Source organism: Lissotriton helveticus, chromosome 3_1, assembly GCF_964261635.1.
Source record: "Lissotriton helveticus chromosome 3_1, aLisHel1.1, whole genome shotgun sequence".
NCBI lineage: Eukaryota > Metazoa > Chordata > Amphibia > Caudata > Salamandridae > Lissotriton > Lissotriton helveticus.
In genome coordinates this window covers 736,066,186-736,089,089 of record NC_136061.1, presented here as the reverse complement: position 1 = coordinate 736,089,089, position 22,904 = coordinate 736,066,186, and the positions used below count along the sequence as shown (strand labels likewise).

The window sequence follows — 22,904 nt, the reverse complement described above, 5'->3', positions numbered from 1 at the left end:
CCCGCTATGCCAGATGTTGCTAACCGGTCTATCAGGATGGTATGTGAGACCGTGTCGAAGGCTGCCGACAGATCTAATAGAATCAGGACAGCCTTCTTACCCTGGTCCATAGCAGTACGTATAGTGTCTGTGGTAAACAGGAGAGCTGATTCTGTAGAGTGTTGGGTTCTAAAACCTTATTGATTTGGGTGCCAGGCGTTGTTTTCCTCAAGGAACTTTGTGAGCTGTCTGTTCACAAACGTTTCTGTTAATTTACATAACACAGGAAGCAACTAAATAGGTCGGAGATTAGACAGAGTGGTGGGGTCTGCTAATTGTTTTTTCTGCAAAGGCTTAACCGCCGCAAGTTTCCATTCTGGAGGAATAATTGCAGTAGCAAGTGATGCATTAACGATATTGTTGATTATAGGGTTAACAGTGTCCACAAGAGCTTGAAGAAGAGTAGGGGGGCATGGATCAAACGGCGATCCTGACTTGATCGCCAGTATGGCCTGGCGGGTTTCCTCCAGACTGACAGGTCTGAAAGTCGCCATACTGATTGATTTTGAGCTCAGCACGCTCCCTTCTTTTGCTGTTAGTATTTTAGGGACGACAAATTCTCTAGTGAGTGCCTGTACTTTCGGTTAAAAAAAGTCCACTATGGTGTTGCAGAGTTTTTCAGACGGGGGATTTCCTGCAATAGTATTTTTGGGTTATTAAAACCATTCACGATGTTAAAGATCGATCTTTGTTTATTATTAGCTGCTTCTATTGCTGCCGTGTAGAAATTAGTTTTGGCCTCCTTAATCAGTGCATGATATTGTCTTCTTACTGTTTTATATCTCCAGCGTTCCTCATCTTGGTAGTTTTTACGCCACCTACGTTCGGAAGCTCGCACCTCTCCTTGTTTATCTTTCAGTGTGTGGTTAAACCAGAGGGCGGATTGTCTGTTTAGGTTTGACCTATTCCTGTCATTAGCATGACCAGATTTCTCCTTGAGAGTAGACATCCACTCCCCAAAGCAGTTATTGTCTATTACCAGATTTCCTGTCATTGAAGGCCTGCATTCACTAGCTATCGTAGTCAGATCCGGACGCCCAATGATCGATTTCCAACCCCCATTTCTATATTGCGAGACTTTCCCTGAATGTTTGCCCGTGGCTCCCCCATCAAGTAAGAAGTTAAAAGGGATCAGTGAGTGATCCGACCATGTCTGGACAATAGGAGGGTTCACTTCAAGCGTAGCTAGGTTAAAGCAAATACAATCTTTGTCATTGATGTTTCCTTTCTTGGGACAATGTTCTGTGCGTGCCTCCTTTTTTCTGCTGAATGTGGTACTGCTATGTTTTTGGTTTTGTGTCCCGGGCATGACGCGGAGTTCCTGGGTTGCCGTGGATTGCTCTGCTGCGCTTTCCCTGTCGCCTTGTTGCACTGCTAGGACTGCCTTGCTCAGACTCTGGTTCTCTGTGCCCTTCACACTGGCTCTCCTGTTGCTGTGGTCGCTCTGTGCCTCTGCCTTTCGTTGCCTGCAGGGGTGGTTGTTGCTCCCGGCTTGCCTGCCGGCCTTGGTGCTGGGGGGCGTGGGTTTGTGCCTCTTGTCCTGTGCTTCTGGGTGGCTTCCAGGGGCACTGTGGTTGGGTGTTTTCTCCCTGCATTCCCTGCTCCCGCTGGGTTGAGTTTTTTCCACATGGAGGGTTGTTCTGCTGCGTACCTGTGCCCCTTGGGGGGGCGTTGGGTTTCCACTCTGCTCGGCCTGCTTCCTTAGTGTGCGTCCTGTGCTGCTACTGTTTGGCTGCATGGGCCGTTGGCCTTCGGCCCTTTGCTTCTGCAGCTCTTGCTGGGTGTCGCTGGGGCCTGGTGGTTGAGTCTCTGCCTCTTGCTCGTGGGTTGTGTGTTCGGTGCCTACGGCTCCTCCCTTGTGCGCTCCTGTTCTCGGCCTGCTGCCTTGCTGGTGTCCTGCTCTCCTCTCTGGCGGCTGGTACTGGGGCCTGAGCAGTTTGATGGCCTCTGTCGCTGCCTGCTTTCCCTGCTGTGCCCTGGGTGTGCTCAGGGGTTGGCTGTGTTGCCCGGGGCTGTCGGGTGTGTCGGTGTGTGCTTGGGGCTCACTTGTGCGCGGTTCCCCTTTTTTTCCTTCGGGTGGTTTGGGGGTGCCTGTTCCTTGTCCTGGGGCCTCCTGTGGCACGATGCCTGTAGCCTGTGATGAGCGAGTTCTACTCCTCTGGGCTGAACCATGTTGTGGTGGGCGTTATCACAAGCCAATGCCTGGTGACTGTTTGGTTGGGGATTACTATTTCATTATTTTTTAATTGTGGCTTGGTCCCTGCCTTTAAGCTGCTTTGTGTGGTCTGGCTGGTGCTGTGTCCGGCTGCTTGCCTCTTCTGAGCTGGATGCTGCTGTCTTGGTGGTCGTGGCTCTTGCACTTTCTTTTGTGCTGTTCTGAGCTTCGGTGGTTTCCTTGGCATGATCCTTGTGTTTCCCTGCTGTTGCTGCGGCATGCGGCCGTGTCTCGCTCCTGTCCTGGCCTGTTCGTTGTTTGGGCGTGATTGGGCTTGGTTCGTCCCTGCTTAATTCTTGGCCTGTGCTTGCCGGGTGCTGTGTGTTTCTGCTTGGTCTTCCCTCCCGGCCTTTGGTTGGCCTTGGTGGGTCCTGCCAGTGCCCTTCTCCTTGGATCGGGGTTTCCCTGTCTCCAGGTTCCGTTGGTGGTGTTGCTCGTTCTGTGGTTGCTCCTCCTGCGGCACCTGTCTCCTGGTTGCTTCTCCCTCTGCCTGTCTCTTCCTTTTTTTCTGACTGGTGTTGTTGGGCTCTGGCTCTTTCTTTGGTGGGCAGTTTGGTTTGGATTCTGCCTCTGGTTCTCCGGGGGGTGGGGGGAGGGGCCTTGTTGCTCCAGCCCTCTCGCGGCATGGCTTTTGGCTGGGTCTTTCCCCCCGGTGTGCCTGGCGCCCAGGTTCGTTGTCCTCCTGTCCTGGCGTGGTGCCTCGCTTTGGCCCAGGTGCGTGCCGTGTGCCGGTTCGCTGCTTTGGCTCCCTTTCCGGTGGTCCCTGGGGGTTCAGGGTTTGTGCCGTTGTGGTTCTCCCTGTTGGGGAGTTCACCTGGGTTCCTGTTGCGGTTGCTCCCTGTGGGCTCCTGGTCTCCTCTCCATCGTTTGGCTGTGTCTGGCCCTGCCTGTTGCCCAGGTGGGGGCCGCTTGGGCTCCCTGCTCGTGTGGGCTTTTTGGCTCCTGTTGGTCTCCTTCTTCGGCCATCGGACTGGTCCTGTGCGCTGTGGGTTTCCAGGCGATGCACCCCAGTGGGGTCAGCCTTGCCCTTGTGTCCCCTTCTGGGCCTGCATGGAAGCGTATTTATCCTGCATCGGGACACCTTTTGCTGATTTGGATCTAGTAAATTAGAATGCATATATTATTTCCCATTCCTGAGACTATACTTGCGATAACCAGATTTATGTGTAGGTATGCTGTCAGGAAATGTTATTTCGGGTGGGTACGTCTGCCTGCAGTCATACGTTTTGTGAGAAAAAGAGCTCGCTCCAGTCTTTCATCGAAGTCGTGGAGAAAAGGGAACTGAAGTCATTGCGCATGGATGAGTGTTACATGGCTTTCGTGACGTTACCAGACACCACTTCCGGCGTCAATGTGAAGCCAGCACTCCCTACTGGCGACTTGAGAACTTTCTGATTCCTGAGAATGTTTTACTGTTGAGGAATCTGCAGGTAGAGAGAGTATCCACCAGAAAGATCATTACTGTAGGTAATTAACTTTTTCTTCTGGCCACACAGTATCCCTGCATAAAAATCCAGCTATCTTGTAATATGGGCCTAATTGTAGACTAGAAGTATGAACCCATATAAATAAGACCAGCTTGTATTCGTAGTTACATCACCTTTACTTCTTTTTGCCCAGTTCATATTTATATAACAATGGATTGCGGCAATGATATCTAGGTCTCCTGAATTAACTTTAGCTTCAAACAAAGCCAGCCTACACTATTCCGCCTGCCCTGGAATGAGAGTAAAGAAATCCAGCCAGATAATTCCCCTTTTTGGTCAATCCTTACTGCCTCCCCTAGAAAGACGACATTGTTTCAAAGCATTTTAGCCTCGAAAAACATTGGCCTAGGTCAACTACACCACTTGTGAGCAGACATATCATTGGTGGCTTTGAACAGTTACTCATCCTCACCTTGAAATGGCTCAATCCAAAAAAGTAAAAAAAGTTAAATTACATTGTCATATGTTCTTTATCCATGTAGAATGTTATTATGTAAGACTTTAGTTTGATATTTTATTTGAAAAAATAAGGTTTCTCCTGCTTCAGTCAAAGATTTTTTAACTATCTCCCTGAGAAAATCAGCCCAATTTATATGCTGTTTGCTTTTAGGAAAGCTTTAGGAACTAACAGCCAGATTCATCATTCTCCCGTTTTGCGAGCCCCTAATAGCGATTCATAAGGAATCGCTATTAAGGACTTGCAAAACGGGATTCATGTAGGAATTGCAAAAAATATTGCGATTCCTACATGTTCCTTATTTGCGATTCGCAAATTGCTAATCGCAAATAAGGAATAACTCCCCATGCATTCCTATGGGCCTACAGGCCTACAGGCCCATAGGAATGAATGGGGAGTTATTCCTTATTTGCGATTAGCAATTAGCTAATCGCAAATAAGGATGCGATTTCAAGGGTGCAGGGGTGTCCAAAGGACACCCTGTAGCACCCCTGAAATGTAATCTACATTGGGGTTGCGCACACACATGTCCAAAGGACGTGTGTGTGTAACATGCAACTTAGAAAAATGCATTTAAATGCATTTTTCTTAGTTTTTGCTATTTACCACGAGGTCTGACCTCTCGGTAAATAGCGGCCCAAAATTGCAATTTCGCAATTTTAAAATGATTCATGAATTGCATTTAAGGAATCTCAAATAGAGATTCCTTAAATGCAATTCTTCGCAAATGTGCGAATTCTTTAATAGCGATTTTTGCATTTGGGATGATGAATCCCAAATGCAAAAATTGCACTCGCAAAAGGCAAGATTCTGAGAATCTTGCCCTTTGCAAGTGCAATTTAGCTTGATGAACCAGGCTGTAACTGCTTTCAGCCAGCATGTCCGAAATATTTTTCTTGACGGTTGGTCAATTCTGCACTCTCTGAATGTAGGGCGTTTTTATAATGACACAACTGCTAATGTTGGCAACTGATATTAATTGCTGTAGCTAACAAGAGGTGGGTGGAGCTAACAAGTTAAAGGGGAGAGCCGAAACAGGGACGAGCCAAAAGTATGGCTCGGATCTTAGAGCCAGGGCACAAGCCGAGCCCTGAAAATGTTTACTATGTAAATCACTTTTGTTCCACTTTATTTAGCATTTTCCTAACAAACAAAAGCGACGCACTGAGTTCATTCGCAATTCAATATATGCATGAGTATATGATAAGCTAACATGGCTATCCCGCAATCACAGTCAAGGACGTGATAAATTGTACATTAAAAACAATAATTTTCGCTCTGTCCGACTCAAGCATCCCATCATTTCCCTTAGCTATTAACGCATCATTGACAGCCCTGATGACCCTGTATCCTGATGCAGAATAACCCCCGAACATGGGAAACTGTATAATCATATTGGTGTTTTAAGTGGTGCGTTTCCCACGCCCTCCTACCCCACACCTGTCAGTACAATGCCTTGCTCCTGTTGCATGGGGTATCTGCCTGTTGAGAGGATAGGAAGGTTCTGAGAGGACCCCAGATATCTTTAGGTCTTGAGGAGGGAGGGACAGTGTTGGCATATAGTTCACTCTTCATAGAGCATGATGCCAAGCTGTGGAGCCAGCTCTTGATCTTACTCGAGCGCCTGCTTCCCCAGTGTATGGCGACTTATCTCTTAGCCAACAATGAACAGATAGCAACAAACCTACGGACTTTCCTGGGGGAATTGGATTAGATAACCTAGTAAGGCGATCTCTGGTATAGGTACTACTGGCATCTTAATCATACTGCTTAGCGTCTTGTGTATGCCTGTTCAGAAGGTGTGTATGCCTGGGTATGTCCATGCAAGGTGTATGGAGAGTTGCATCTCTGACAACAATGTGATCTATTGGGATCCATCCGGTGTGCTTTAGCGGGGGTGATGTTCATTCGGCGTAAGAATTTGAAGTGGATCAGTTTGTGTCGGCTGTTGAGGGAGACATTGTTTGTGACTGGACAACATGCCGCCCATTGTTTGTCTGTTACAGGGTTGCCCAGGTCCACCTCCCAGGCGCTGCGTATCTTGTTGACGTTCACGGGGATAATGTCAGCGCACACCTTGTAGAGCTGAGACATGAGATGGACCCCCTTGGTACTGTCAATCACTATCGTAAGGGGGAGGAAGGATGCAGGTTCAAGTGGATATTCCGGGAACGTTGCCCGCAATGCGGAGCGTAGTCATAAATGTGTGGTCAGGGAATGCAGACTCGTCATCCGGGTCAAAAATGTGGCCCCCTGGATAAAAGTACCCATATTGGCAATGTTAAATTTAGTGCAAGTTTTTTGTACCAATTTTTCACCAGTAATGGGTAACCATTTAGCATTAGGGAGCGGAAGTGCTGAAGAGTAGAGTGTCAGGGTATTTGTTATGCGCACCAACTTAGTCCAGGCCCAAATGGTGGTTGCGACCGGCTGTATGTCTTTGGGGTCTCTGGTTATCCCTGTGGGTAGAACGGTAGCCAATGTGTCCGGGAGAACAAAACTGATTCCGGCCGCAGGAATGGAATCCTAGCGTCCGGGTGATACCATGTTTGTGAAAAGCTGCATTGTGACACTAAATAATACAGCTGCAGATCTGGAACACCATATCCTCCTCTGTTGCAGGGAAGCGTCATGACCTGCCAGCGCACCCTGGGTTTTCTGTTGCCCCACACGAGCTTGAGTAAGTGGGAGCGAAGCGGCAAAAAAATCTATTTGTGAGTGGGATCGGTATATTCTGGAATTGATATAAACATTTCGGCAGAGCATTCATCTTTATGAGGGCAACGCGACCCGCCATAGACAGTGGGAGCCTAAGCCACGTGTCTATTTGTGCCTCCAGTTTTGAGATAGCCATCCCATAGTTACGCCGGATGATCTGGTCTGACTCGAGGTGTATATGGGCACCCAGATATTTTCCTGAATCTGAACACCACTCCAGGGGGAACTCCAGGTCCCAGCTGGCTGTGCTACCTGTTAGGGTAAAAATCTCCGATTTGTGCCAATTTATACCCAGCCTGGAAAAAGTGCCAAATCTAAGTATTTCTCAAATAAGGGGGTCTAAATTTACCTGGGGATCACGAACATATAATATTGTGTCGTCAGCATATAATGAAACCAGTAACGGGCCTGTGGTGAATTTTAAACCTTCGGTGTAGGTGCTTTTCTTGAAAATGTTTAATGAGGGGGTCCATTGCCAAAATAAAAAGCTGAGGCGATAGCGGGCAACCTTGCCTCGTGCAACGCGACAAGGAAAAAGGCGCTGATAAGGCACCATTTAGCCAGAGCCTGGCAGTGGGTTGTCTATATAAGAGGGATGTGGTGGCGATGAACCCATTGGGCATCCCCATTCGCTGCATTATGGACAAGAAAAAGGGCCACTCTAAGGAATCAAAAGCCTTCTCTGTGTCCAGAAGGATCCGCGATATGTTTATCTAACATGTCGAAGCGCACATCTAAGGCCTTGAAACCCGCTCTCATTTCCTATAGTAGGGGCCCCAGCTGGGTGGTAGTGTCCTCATGGAGGGTGGAGGGCTGTCCGCCTTCCGCCATGTCGCCGGGGGGGTCAGTGACGGTCTCTGTGACTTTCTCAAAAGGGAGTAAGCGCTGCTTAGGGTCTTTGCAGCCCATGCCGCTGCAGCGCAGGAGAATGGATAGTAGGGCTGTGGAGAAGGGACCTCTGGTTGTGACTCTGGGAGGTTGCAGGGGACGGGGTGCTGATGATCCAAAGGCACGACAGGAGACCAGGCCAAGGTCATTTTACACGTCTGCCTGGCGGGTGGGTCCTGGCTGTGGCTGATAAAGGGAGTGAGGCAACTCCAACTCGAGTGGTAGCCCAGATGTATCTGTGGTGAATTCGGCAGAACAATGTAGGATCCAGGGCGTAATCAAGAGCGGGTGAAGTTGGTTGTTACCACTGTGTCTACAGCAGCGATGACCTGTCTGTAAATCGTAGTTGTGGTTGGTCCTCACATGTGGCTTTTGAGCAGAGAGGTGGCTGTTGAATGAAATTGCAGGCTGAAAAGGGGGGGGCGCACGGGCCGACCTCGGGAGCCAGCACACGGCAAAGATGGTGTCCTTAGGAGCGACGGCCCACGCTCGCGTCTTCTGGGCAGAGGGGAGGCTGCTCGGGCCAGCCCCGGGCGCCTGCACACAGCGCAAAAAGGTGCCGTCAGGAGCGCCGGCCAACCGGAGACAACAAGGGCCCAGGGCAAGGCCCGTACTGGAGCATGCGAGCAGGCCCTGTCTCCGTTCGCACCGGCTCGGGCTACCGTGAGGACACACTGCGCAGCACCTCGCAGGCGGCCAAACGGACCTCCCACACGGGGGTGCGCTTGCTGGACTAGTGTGCGGGCACACAGCGGCCCGGGAGTACGACCAGCGACTTACTGCACCACCACCAGTCGGGGTCCGCGCCGCACAATCACCTCGCCTCCTCTTCTTCCCCTCTCTGCCTCCGTCTCGCCGCCATCTTGCGCCCCGGTCAGGATCTCCTTCCCGGTTTTCAGCCCGCTCCACCGCTTATCAGGACTCTGCACAGCAGATGCTCATACCGGAACGTTGCAGCCCCCAATTCCAGGCTGCCGCATGATATTTGGCCGCCTAGGGGACTGGGAAAGGGCAAAGACGTCGCCTCAGTCGGGAAAGAATTAGCGCCTTGCGACCAGCTCGGTCCACGGCCTGGCCACACCCCCTACTATGTGATTCATAGACCAAACATCACATAAAATATGATCAAGACTCTTCTTTAGCATGTTGAACCTTTGGCTTAAATACGTCAGATTATAGCACTACACTGAGAAGTACTTTATAAAAGGTGATAATTTTTAAACGTGATCCTTCTAAGGAGCAAAACAATTCTCATGTAAACCCAGTTCTAGCCCAGAATATTATGAAGTAACAATCCTTGTTTTTACCTCTTTTTGTCCCTTTTATATACCGCAATCTCAACCAGAAGGTATTGAAGCACTTCACTTAAGCATCTGCTACATTACAGAAGGTCACCATTCATTTTTTAGGGATGGGGGAATTAAGTGATTTGCCCAGAATCGCAGGATGTTGAGCAACACTGAGACACAAACTGGATTCCTTTGGTCAAAAGTTGACGGCTCCCACCCTAACACGACGTCAAATGTACAGGAAGGGAGGCAGACAGAAGCCACAGGTTCCAACAGGGCCTTGAGTTGAGTTTGGGCCAGGCTCGAACTTTCGGTGACTTGCCCATTCTATGGCTAACTGTTAACATATGACCCACGAGCAACATATTGGCTCCCCCATGTAGTTTAAAAATAAAGAAAAAGCAGCTTACTTTGGGGTGTGGCATAACGGTCCGTGCTGGTTATCCAGTTTCGAGTCGGCGTTGGCTCAACATCCTGTGATTCTAGGCAAATCACTTAATCTCCCTGTGCCTATGGACAGCGCCTAGAGACCTTCACGGGTGATTAGCTGAGCTATATAAATCCACGTGTTATTATTTGATGACCTTCTGGAGCCTATTGGTGTTTTCGATATTTAACTCTCTCCCCTTGTTTCTTTTGACCATGTGGAGCACTCCTTTGCTCTTCCGGTTAGGTCTACACTTAGGTATGCCACCCAGTCGGTTTTTTATCGGCATGACCAGTATTTTGTCTGGTACAAAAACTTTGTAAAGCACGTATATTTTGTATTTTTAACATCTGTACATACTTTAACCAGTAAATATTAGTAGAATACGCTTCAGAATGTATTCTGGTGATACCTTAATGCTCGAAGGCTGATACTTAAAGTAAATAAAGTTGTCAAGGTCACTATAACGTTCTATTTCAAGTACCATACCTGGGCCTCTGCAAAATCATAAAACGTGAACCGATGAACTCTTTTTGCAATATTAGGATAACAAAAGACTGGGCAAAAAACACACAGCTCTAATATATTCCTTGCAGTTTGCATGCAGCTCTTTGATGACAGTTAATATGTAAGATTTTTAGTTATAAACGGAAAGTAAAATCCATACTATATAAATGTTAAAATGTATCATATAAAAATAAATAGTGTGAAAACTTGGAGCAGAAAATTACTTTTTCTTTCCTTCTTTGTTGCCAAAAAATTTCAGTTTGCCCACATTCTTAACACAGTGGTTTCATATAAAAACCGGTTAACAGATTTTTGTTTTTAATTGCTTTTTAATGATTTTAGTCTTAACATGATGCCATCTAATGTGCATATGTCAAAGGCTAACGAATTCATGAGAAAAGAGATGCACACCTAATCATCCATATGTAATCACTATTCTTTGATATTAGCGTTATATCGGCGTGCAAAAACCTGCTTCGCGCTTTGTCTCAGTGCGCTGTGACGTTGAACAGTTATACCACAAGGAAACCTTTTTTCTGGTTCCACCAGGCTGCACTGCCACATTCGTAGTTTGAGTCCAATGTATCAATTTCTTGAAATTTACTCTTAAATGTAATCCTTATTTCATCATACTTTTAATCCATTTACTCCATTCATTATCAATTCATTTTACTCAATGTTGTAAACGTTGTTATTTCATTGAAGCACAGAATTCCATGTAGGGTTTCACTTGTCATGTTTTTAATAAAACAGCCCAATGCATTTCGGGAAAACACTTCCCTTCATCAGGGGCATCTATAAATACAAAGAAACAACATTATAAGACTATGTTCGTAACTGTAAACTTGATTAACAATATAGCAACAACGTTTTCCGAAACTCGTTTATACAATGTAGCACTTTAAAAACCACATTCATGCCCTATTTTGTTACGTCATTGATATGTAACTCAGAGATTTCACAAACTCAATGCAACGGTTCCTAAACAATAACATAAGGACAAACATAAATCATTGTGCGCTTACCATGACATAAGAATCTCGCGTTTGTTAAAAACTTTTCTTCACCATGTGCCGAAGCACTGCTAGCGCGTAGCGCAGCCTTTTTGAACTGAACAAACTATTGCTTTTGTGTTTCCGCCCATACTTAAGCCTCTACTTCACCACGTGTATATGCCTAAACAGCTTTACTACTGACATTAACGAAGGACTATTCAAAAAGTAATCATTCCCGCACATTAGTTCCTGTAACTCCCACAATGCTATGTAATCGTGCCCATTATTGTTCTTTAACTCCGTAATCACCATATCTATTACACTGAAACTTCTTTGTTGTTAATCAGTCCACTTCTGTCTATTTTGTAAGAACAGTCCCTTGATTAGGTACTTTTCAATCATACTTCAACATGGAAGGAAGCCCAAGGTCTGTGTTCGTCACATATTTTAAGTTTTAAATGATTCATCTCTGGTAATCCTCGAGTCTTTGTTTTTCGGTCCTGGGTGCAATCTCATGGGTGAGACGAAAAAAATGACTGATTAACAACAAAGAAGTTTCAGTGTAATAGATATGGTGATTACGGAGTTAAAGAACAATAATGGGCACGATTACATAGCATTGTGGGAATTACAGGAACTAATGTGCGGGAACGATTACTTTTTGAATAGTCCTTCGTTAATGTCAGTAGTAAAGCTGTTTAGGCATATACACGTGGTGAAGTAGAGGCTTAAGTATGGGCGGAAACACAAAAGCAATAGTTTGTTCAGTTCAAAAAGGCTGCGCTACGCGCTAGCAGTGCTTCGGCACATGGTGAAGAAAAGTTTTTAACAAACGCGAGATTCTTATGTCATGGTAAGCGCACAATGATTTATGTTTGTCCTTATGTTATTGTTTAGGAACCGTTGCATTGAGTTTGTGAAATCTCTGAGTTACATATCAATGACGTAACAAAATAGGGCATGAATGTGGTTTTTAAAGTGCTACATTGTATAAACGAGTTTCGGAAAACGTTGTTGCTATATTGTTAATCAAGTTTACAGTTACGAACATAGTCTTATAATGTTGTTTCTTTGTATTTATAGATGCCCCTGATGAAGGGAAGTGTTTTCCCGAAATGCATTGGGCTGTTTTATTAAAAACATGACAAGTACCTAATCAAGGGACTGTTCTTACAAAATAGACAGAAGTGGACTGATTAACAACAAAGAAGTTTCAGTGTAATAGATATGGTGATTACGGAGTTAAAGAACAATAATGGGCACGATTACATAGCATTGTGGGAATTACAGGAACTAATGTGCGGGAACGATTACTTTTTGAATAGTCCTTCGTTAATGTCAGTAGTAAAGCTGTTTAGGCATATACACGTGGTGAAGTAGAGGCTTAAGTATGGGCGGAAACACAAAAGCAATAGTTTGTTCAGTTCAAAAAGGCTGCGCTACGCGCTAGCAGTGCTTCGGCACATGGTGAAGAAAAGTTTTTAACAAACGCGAGATTCTTATGTCATGGTAAGCGCACAATGATTTATGTTTGTCCTTATGTTATTGTTTAGGAACCGTTGCATTGAGTTTGTGAAATCTCTGAGTTACATATCAATGACGTAACAAAATAGGGCATGAATGTGGTTTTTAAAGTGCTACATTGTATAAACGAGTTTCGGAAAACGTTGTTGCTATATTGTTAATCAAGTTTACAGTTACGAACATAGTCTTATAATGTTGTTTCTTTGTATTTATAGATGCCCCTGATGAAGGGAAGTGTTTTCCCGAAATGCATTGGGCTGTTTTATTAAAAACATGACAAGTGAAACCCTACATGGAATTCTGTGCTTCAATGAAATAACATCGTTTACAACATTGAGTAAAATGAATTGATAATGAATGGAGTAAATGGATTAAAAGTATGATGAAATAAGGATTACATTTAAGAGTAAATTTCAAGAAATTGATACATTGGACTCAAACTACGAATGTGGCAGTGCAGCCTGGTGGAACCAGAAAAAAGGTTTCCTTGTGGTATAACTGTTCATATGTCAAAGGCACCACAGTCTTTCTTTTTATGGTTTGTCTGACTTCATCATGAGCATTTTATTACAACATTTTTTTCGTATTAACACATGATCAACTTAAACTATAGCAGTCGGCTGGTCTGGTCTTGTGCTCTTGTGTGTTGTCCCTGATGAGACGCTCGGACTGGCCCGCATCTATTAGCTGCTTCGCTCCAGACGTTCCCTTTGCCCGTATCGAGCCCTGCCATACTGGGTCGACTTTGTTGGAGGGGTCTGTGGTACTACTGTGTCAGTGGTTCTCCTGCCACTCTCGTGTTCATATTATATTTAATCCTTCATCTGTCAACAGCATATTAACATACTCAAATTGCATGTGTTGTGTGCCTGATTTTCAGATGATTCAGAGGGTCGTTTATCTGTTTCTGTGATTCGATTTGTCGAAAAGTGTTCTGGTCCTGTCTCCGAGCTTCTAAATTATATCTCTGTGTTTATTGTAAGTCCTAACAAGGTGATCTCTCTTGTTAACAGCAGACCGAAAAAGCTTTTGCACTATACACAGCACGGGGTACTTAAAAAGCTGGCCACCCACAAAAATGGGTCTTGATGAAGACAACGAGCCGGATAATGAAGGTTGCAACCTGAGCTGTTTAGTCGCAATTGGACGTTTGCATCCTCATATTGTTCCACAACCTCTCAATGGTGAAATAAGAGTTAAATCAACAGAGTATGTTTCACGACATGCCATAGATGGAAAATTTGTTTTCGTAGACCAGAGGTAGGAAAAAATGTCAACATTGTTTTATTGTAACTAAGGAAGGGGTTTACCAATGTTTCTTTGCTCTGCCCTATGTTTGTGTCTTACGTGAACAAGTATTAGCAACGTTTCCCTAACTAAAACCAGACCTGTTGTCTTCCAGCATTGTTTGTTCAAAGATGGAGGTAGTTAATGAGAATTTTCTCATGTTTTATTTTCTTTAGGTGGCACTTAGGAACTTCACAATTCAGTGTCTTGACTATTTAAGCTTTGCTCATTGAACGTTGTAATGTCGCTAGTTATTTTGTATTATTATCCTTCATGTTCTCTGCATGTATATTTACATTTTATACTATATGTAAGTAAACATGATTTGACATCTATAGGCATGTCCGTGGTAGTAAGAATGTATACTGTTGCGCAGACAGGCAATATTTCTATGCATACTTGTGACATATTTACAAATGGTGTGCTTCAGTTCATAGGGGCTGATTTCGCGTTGGTCGGACTGCCACCGATAGGCCATCAGTGGCGGTCCAACTGACCGACAGCCCTTCGATCCGACAGATGGATTACAATACCGGGGGTCGGACCACAAGCTGCCAGAGGGAGACTGCCGCTTCCGCCACAATCTCGAATCCTGACAGGATGGCAGTCGGAATCGTAGTCCCGAAAAGAGGCAGTGTCGAGGCAGGCACCGCCGTCGCGATTACAATATCCCTTTCCGACAGCCCTTTCTCTTCGGATAGACCGCCATGAAAAGGATGCTGAAAAAGGGTTTTGGAGGGCCCCAAACAGGGCTCGTGAGCCACAACAAAGTGGTTCTGGGGACACGTGTGGTGCCCCCACACACCTCCATGCACTGTTTGCCATGCACCCTGTGGTGCATGGCACACGTTGCAAGAAGAACCTGTCAGGTGGTCTCCTGACCGCCACGATAGCTGTCGGCAGTCCGACCGCGCAGCAACATAATGATGCCCATAGTTAGGGAATAATCCTATTCCTTTACAAGACATATCATGCTCTGAATTGAGAAAACTATAAAAATTCAAAATACAGTTTTACTCCATTTTCAAAACTTATTTTGAGGGATAAACTCCAGCATAAATCAATTTTATATGCTTCACCAAGTGTACTTTTAAAAACGCTTTGAATCGGATTAAAAAAAAATATTTTTTAGGTAACTATTTGAATCTAACTTCACCTAGATATATATTTCTGTCACCTTTTTGAAAATTCTCTGCCCACAGCTGCAGAACTTAACAAATCATTAAAGAATTTCGTTTTTATGTTGTATTTTACTTTTTACATGGTTACATGATTGATTCTTCATCACCATGATTTGTATGCACTAAGCTACACAATACATTTCTTCATATTTTGGTTTCTGTTCACGAATGCATGTACTGGTCACGAATGACTTGAATACATAAATCCTACCTTGAACACAATCAAGCATTGTAGATTGGGCCTTGGCAAACTGATGTGATAACTAATTAAAAAAATATATCTATATTCCATGTATACACCACAAAAATAAAATGGAAAAAAGATGAAAACATGCTGTCATCAAAACTTGACTGCCTTATGCCTGCAATAATAATTTTAAAATTAAAAACTATTAACCTCTGCAGCAGTTCTGCTACCAATATTTTTCAAACAACAAACCTTTCAGTAGTGCCACACATTTCGTTTTTATTATTATTACTATTTATGAAGCAGACAAGATTAAATCACCACCTAATCAAGCACTCAAATTACAGGCAGCTATAATATTACAATGGCACTTTAAAACATAGACATTACTAAGGAGTGCAGGCAAAATAAGTAGCCGGTATCTAATATTTTTATGAAAATATAAAAAAAGAACTGGCAGCTTTGCAACTGAAGAGAACGGAACTATTTTTTGACAGACGTGAACATTGTGAGCACACTTAGCGCAGTCATTTAAAGCGTAGGGAGCCAATGGGTGAAGTTTGCTGACCCAGTGCCCCATGCTATATGCTGTGGTAGGTGAAAGCAAATTTTAAACAACAGTTTAACAAACCAATGGATGAAGGCATCTGACCGAAAACCCCTCTGTGCACATATATGTACTATCCATTTTGTATTTTTATTTTAGAAAAACAGTAGTCTGGCGAGAAAGTTAAAGCTGTCACAAATGCCAGATCTATAAATTTACTTGTCTACTGTCATTGACAAATCAGTGTATTGAAGGATTCAGTTGTGACCAAGACCTAAGGAACGAATACAAATTAACAATACTGACTGAGTGTATGGAAATAAGTGAATGATTTCATACTCGGTTTGCTCACTATCTCACTCTTGATTAAAAACTTGGTAAAATATGTTCTGAGAGGCACTTGTGTCGATCACTTTGGACATGCATTTTTGTATGAAAGGACAAATATCCATTACATTTTATTAGGCAAGTATCATTAAACTATTAGACTGTAACTAAAAATAAATTATGGGCCATACATTGTAAATATGAACTGAAAAATGTCAACCAGTCAAGGAACCCAATTCTGGCATTTAGTCTAAACTTTTACTAGAGAAGGGAGTACAGGTTGCTTTGTAGCAAGGTCGCCTGCCTCCGCTGCAGTTTAAGGGACAAACACTATTTAGGCAGAATGGGGATCAAGTGAATCCAAGACCTATGTATATTTGTAAAATGTTCTGATTATGTGTCATTTAGGACTTACACCGTAGGTGATGTAAATGGTTGGACCTCTGACACGTTATACATTGACCATAATGATTAAAATACCAAACAAATTCTGATTCAGCCAGATGGGACTAATTTCATACAGTGGCTGATTTAGCACATGCCATGCCAGTCACAGCCACGGGCTGCTGTGCTTTAGTAATGGCGTCACCCTGTGCGACAATGTTTGTTGGCGCTCCCCATTGACCACCTCTGCCACAGATTTCCTCACTACCACCATTTGACAGTGCCCCTCAAGTCTCCTTAACCCCTGTCTCTTAGATTAATTTAGTTTTAAAGCGCCACTCAGACCAGTTTAAGATGCCGCAACACTTTACATCACACACTCATAGCACAGAGACAGTCATACACTTGTACATGATTGTATAGGAAATGTTACATAAGACAGAGGCTTACAAGGTGTAGGAGTTACATGTCATCCATTCTAGTAGGCAGTATACTTTGAGTCCTTGGTCTGGAAAAACGCAAATTCAGAATTTAAAATGTAACACCATTGTTAGGGGTTTTCTTTACTAATAATAATTGATTTCTACCTAAATGAATCCTTTTTGCAAAAATAGGATAACGAAAGACAGGGCAAAAAACACATCACTCTAATACATTCCTTGCAGTTTGCATGCAGCTCTTTGATAACAGTTAATATGTAAGATTTATACTTATAAACTGCAAGTAACAAAAGGATCTCTTTGACAAAAGTGGCAACCCATTGTTCAATTTATACTATATGCACTTTGTGATCTGAATGGGACACGTTCTTTGTAGCAGGCATATTAACCGTCTGCACTACGAGTCAAAATTTCTTAGGCAAACCTCCGGTTTCTCCCCAGGAAGAACATTAATCAAATGAGTTCTCTTGACATTTTTATTGCTAGTGCTTTTAGAACAATAAATATGGCGCCACCTCCCCTAGTTAGCGCCCGGTGCGATGGCACGGATCGTACCACCCTCGAGCCAGCCCTGCTGCTGGGCAGAACTCTCCATCCACAGTTTGAAATTTAGAGCTGCTCAAACAAGTTCTATGAAAACAAAAACCCCATGAAGAGGAAGTATATTTCATTAATATTGTTTCAAGAATTATATTGTGGTTGACCGTATTGTTGGATGTATGAATTCAGATAAACTATGTTGGCTTTCCGCCTCACATTGGCTACTTAGGGGGTTATTACGATATCTGGGGAATCACTTCCGCCCAACACCAACTCGGTCATGAGACCAACTGACACCCGGTCGGCGGTCCCGACCGCCCCATTAGTTTGCGACCGAACACATGTTTGGTCACATTACTATATTTCACTATGGGATTAAGCAGTACGGCTGTAAACCGGCTGTAATGCATGCTCTCATAGTAAAAATGCAAGGTGCGGTTCATCCCTGTACCCCGTGGCAGGCACCTCAAGGTGCTTGCCAAAAGGTGCAGGGATCAACAGGGGGGCACCATAGGTTCCCCCTAGGCCTCCAACCGGAGGCCGTGCACCATAGGCGGCCCTGCTGTAGACCCCCTAACATGCTTTCTGACATGGTTTCCATGTCAGACAGACCAGCATGGAAACCATGTCGGAAACCGTGCAATGTAATCTTAAGGGCGGAAAGAGCTGCCCTTGAGATTACAGGCTGCATTCCAACTGGATGACAGGCTCTCCGAGCACTTCGGAAGCCAGCCAGAATGACTGGTCGGAGTCCTTTCCGACCGCATCTATCAAAATGAGGTGGCCGGAAAGGAATCTGACCGGCCCATTATGATGCAGCCCTAATGGCTCTGACTGAAGGTCTGAGCTTTTACGGGCCGTATCATAATCGGCCCCTTAATGTAGCATCCAAAGCTGATGTAGAATTCAGATTGTGTTTATTTGTGGTGTACAAAGTGTTAACCTAGTCATGAGAACAATAGAGTACTTTAAATGGATATATGGATTAACAATTTAAATGTGTATCCTTGTTCATTTATTCCTCAAAGACACCTATTCCTGTTTGTTTTTAGGGCAACCGCTATACTGGGCTACTTACCGCAGGAACTCTTAGGAACTTCATGCTATGAATATTTTCATCAAGATGATATAGGACATCTTGCAGAATGTCATAGGCAAGGTAAATGTATTCATGTTGTGAAATGCATTTAATTATACTGTTCCTAATAGAAAAGCCATATGAAAAACAATCCTCGGGTCAGCAAAAAAAAAAAGAAATGAATTATGGAAAAGAACGTATAGTAGTGTAAGGGACTGCATTCGTGAATTTACACATGATTAGCTACATGGAGAAGAAGAAATGGGAAAGCAGACCAATTTAGATATTGCCAAGCTGGATTGGAAGCAATCATCTTTGCATTTTGAATGTTATCTTGTCATGGCAGAAGAATTCCTGAGAAGTACTCAAGCAAGATACTAAAATTACTCCCACAAAACGTTATAAACCATATAAAGCTTTTGAGTTACACACTCTCATTAATCTACCAGTTTGAGTGGCATCTTAGCTAAAAAAGGAACTGGATGGTTTTGTGTCACACGTTTTAGCTAGCCCATCTAAAGGTAGATTTAACTTATAGGCCACTTTTCACAACATCCCAATGATCCTGCATCAAACCAGGCCAGCTTTTACCGCTTCCACGAAGGTAAGAACTCACAAGTACTAGGACCTGTCTGTTTTTACTTAAAATCTATCTTAATTGTTGATTTTGCTTAATTTTTACTTGTTTTGACTGACTTTATTTGGTATGGCAATCTTGACTCAAAGCAATGGTTGTTTAAAATACTTTTTTTACCATCAGTGGCGGCGGCACGGATCAGGGGTGGCAGGGTGGGAGTGGAGGGCGGAAAGGAGAGTACAAAATGATGACAAAAAAACTACCTCTTCATTGCTTCTCCTCCGTGGTCGCCACGTCTCTCCTCCATCTTCTTGCCGCGTCCCTCCTAGCCAGGAACAGGGTACTCATCCAGGCTCCCCTGACCAATCACAACGTTACAATGCAGCTCTGTGATTGGTCTGAGCGTCGTGGTTTGGCATTCAGCGAGGGAATGGGAGCCTGGGCATGTTCTCCACCCAGGCTGTAAAGAAACCTGGATGGAGAACATGCAAAATACGCATGACTGTTTGGCCGATCAATCAGTCACTGCGCACTTACAGCGTGCCCACCACTCCTCCCCCCTGCTCTGAGAGCAGAGCAGCCCTGCCAGCAAAGACGCCGCAGCAGGAACAAATAAAACGATAATAACGTTATTACCATTTTATTTTACCTTTATTTCCACTGCTGAAAGCAGTTGGGCGAAGCCCCTACACTTTAGCAGTTTACCATATACATTGTCATTAAAACCTCTGAACACAAATGTCATCGGGCTTCAGTCTCCATTTATGTCAGTGGATGGGCACTCAAATAATGTAAGAGTTGGGGTTTATGCACGTTTTATGCACAGGACTGTAATGCAAGGACCTTGTTCCTTTGTACTGAGAAGCTCTGTCACGTTTCCAGCGTTTACTACATTGGAGGGAACATATTAAGTTCTATCTTTGGGTGGGCCTTTTGTTATTTAAATGGAAAATACATATATCCATCTTCAAGTTTAAGTCTTCCGTTATAAATTTCACAGCGTCAGACTTTTAATGTGTTGAAGGATTGTAAAGCTCACTAGTGTTAGACATGGCCCTGGTTCTGTTTTCTCCCACAATATAATAGTGTTGTAGTTCTGGAATAAACAAATTAGACTAGCATGTCTGTTAAAGGGGCCAATCATGTTAGTGTGCACAAAGCTGTGACCTTTTGCTAGAATGCCAGGTTCCACAATGCATGAAAAAAGTTTCTCCTGGGAAAGTTTTACACCATGCTCAAGTCAGTAATGTTTATAAGTCTCAACCCTACAATCTCGCTTTAATTGTTTCACAACACCATACCATTAATCATACCTTGGGACTCCAATAGTCAATTATGTGGAACAATACACAAACACCACTGAATTATAAAAATACACAATCTACTTTTAATAAAAATTATACATTCAATATAAATCAAGCAGTAGTTGAAAAATCCTCTTTAGAGACGAATTCTACAATACATATAATTAAAAAACACACAAATGTGTCCACAATGACGATCCTAAAAACTAGAGAGCAAACAGACAAGAAAGTGCAAAATCATAAAAGCATCCTCATTTACATTACTCCACATGGAACTGGATATAATTTCATGCAAGTGTCCATTAATCATATCATCAATATGGCACCCGTGTGGTTCCTTGGATGTAACACTTTGTGGTGCGTCGACGCGTTTCGGTGGCCTATGAGTTAATATGTACCACCTTCTTCAGGACAATGTGTAAAGATAGCTCTCTCCCCACAACAGCAAATATGTCCTCTCAGAATCTCAAAAGAGTTCCAAAAGATGTTGACCGCAAGTATCGTTCAGGCAGGATCCCAAGGTCCTCCAAAGATTGTTTACTGTTGATGCTCAGTAAATTTCGGTAGCTGTCCCATCTGTTGTAAAAGAGTACAAGGTAAGCGGGGCTCTTAAAGCTCCAGACGCTTCTTGATGTCAATATTTCCTTTGTTGTATAAATATCAGGAACAGGCGGGGCTCTTAGAGCTCCAAACGGTTCAAAAACTCAGATATCAAAGGTCCCTTGCCCGAGGGGTAGACTTTACTTAGTGAAGGTGAGAGATCAGAGTCTTCTCTCAAGGCAGAGACTGTATAGGTCATAGGTTCCACAAGACGAACTATCTATCGCGCATACAGATTCTGCCTCCCATAAAATTTAAAGAGGGGATGAACATTGGGAGAAATAAATATATTTGACGCCCAAGCCCATGACATTACCGAATTCGTATAAATACAGATGACCTATACAGTCTCTGCCTGGAGAGAAGACTCTGATCTCTCGCCTTCACTAAGTAAAGTCTACCCCTCGGGCAAGGGACCTTTGATATCTGAGTTTTTGAATCGTTTGGAGCTCTAAGAGCCCCGCCTGTTCCTGATATTTATACAGCAAAGGAAATATTGACATCAAGAAGCGTCTGGAGCTTTAAGAGCCCCGCTTACCTTGTACTCTTTTACAACAGATGGGACAGCTACCGAAATTTACTGAGCATCAACAGTAAACAATCTTTGGAGGACCTTGGGATCCTGCCTGAACGATACTTGCGGTCATCGTCTTTTGGAACTCTTTTGAGATTCTGAGAGGACATATTTGCTGTTGTGGGGAGAGAGCTATCATTTCACATTGTCCTGAAGAAGGTGGTACATAATAACTCATAGGCCACCGGTAACGTAAATGAGGATGCTTTTATGAATTTGCACTTTCTTGTCTGTTTGCTCTCTAGTTTTTAGGATCGTCATTGTGGACACATTTGTGTGTTTTTTAATTATATGTATTGTAGAATTCGTCTCTAAAGAGGATATTTTAACTACTGCTTGATTTATATTGAATGTATAATTTTTATTAAAAGTAGATTGTGTATTTTTATAATTCAGTGGTGTTTGTGTATTGTTCCACATATTTGACTATTGGGGTCCCATGGTATGATGAATGGTATGGTGTTGTGAAAAAATTAAAGCGAGATTGTAGGGTTGAGACCTAAAAACATTACTGACTTGAGCATGGTGTAAAACTTTCCCAGGAGAAACTTTTTTCTTACTAACCTGTGGTACCCCTTCTCTTGGGTGTGGGGTCGCTCCCATTCTTTATTTGTTCATCTTATTTATTTGTTCATCCACAATGCATGAAACATTATGTTTTGGAAATTTGATGGTGTTTTATGTTACTGCGAATGATCTGTTTGTATGCTCAGTAGAGTTGTGGTTATAGTGGCGATCTCATAGTCACCTCATTGTATTTTGCTGAATTTTGTGTTTTATCAGAGGATTTGAATGTTTTGACAGTCTGGTAGTTAACAGTCACATAAGATAGTTGTCAATATCCAGGCATCCCATGTCTGTTTTAAGGTTCAGTTATATTTTATTGGCTTAAGAACAACCTAAACCAAGTTTTCTGGCCAGAACCTGTATCTCAACGAAGAGCAACTGAATATTTATTCAAGCTTCTCATATCTCCCAACCGCAACACCGTTTTTGCAGGGATTACTTAAGAACTCTGAACTGTGATGTGTCTAATAGGATATACGCCTTTATATTGGTCTCCTTTATAGGTCGTCATTATTCATAGCACACTAAGTACCTGGGGCATGTGAGCTCTCTCACTTCAGAAGATTTGGATTGTAGTAACAGGATCCCATTGTGATTCATAGTGCTTCAAAGTTCCTGTAAGAGTGTTAGTTATTTTTTCCATGCCCAGAATGTACCAAAGACTATCCAGCCATCCCCTTCTTTTAATGTAAAGGGTACGTTTTTGGTTTGCCACTCCTAATGCCACATGTGGTGGGAGCTTCAGGATCTGAATTTGGAAGATCT

At 43.5% G+C, this 22,904-nt stretch overlaps 1 protein-coding gene across 3 annotated transcripts in view; it reads left to right on the top strand.

Annotated features, from left to right (window-relative positions):
* The window catches only part of BMAL1 (basic helix-loop-helix ARNT like 1), a 659,821-nt gene that overhangs the window by 486,305 nt on the left and 150,612 nt on the right, over window positions 1-22,904 (top strand). For 2 of the 3 annotated variants that reach the window (XM_078680912.1, XM_078680911.1), the window contains 2 exons: window positions 13,560-13,806; window positions 18,492-18,598. In XM_078680912.1, coding sequence (XP_078537038.1) covers window positions 13,560-13,806; window positions 18,492-18,598 — 354 coding nt within the window. The remainder of the gene's footprint in view (window positions 1-13,559; window positions 13,807-18,491; window positions 18,599-22,904) is intronic. The other variant, XM_078680910.1, reaches the window with a different exon arrangement.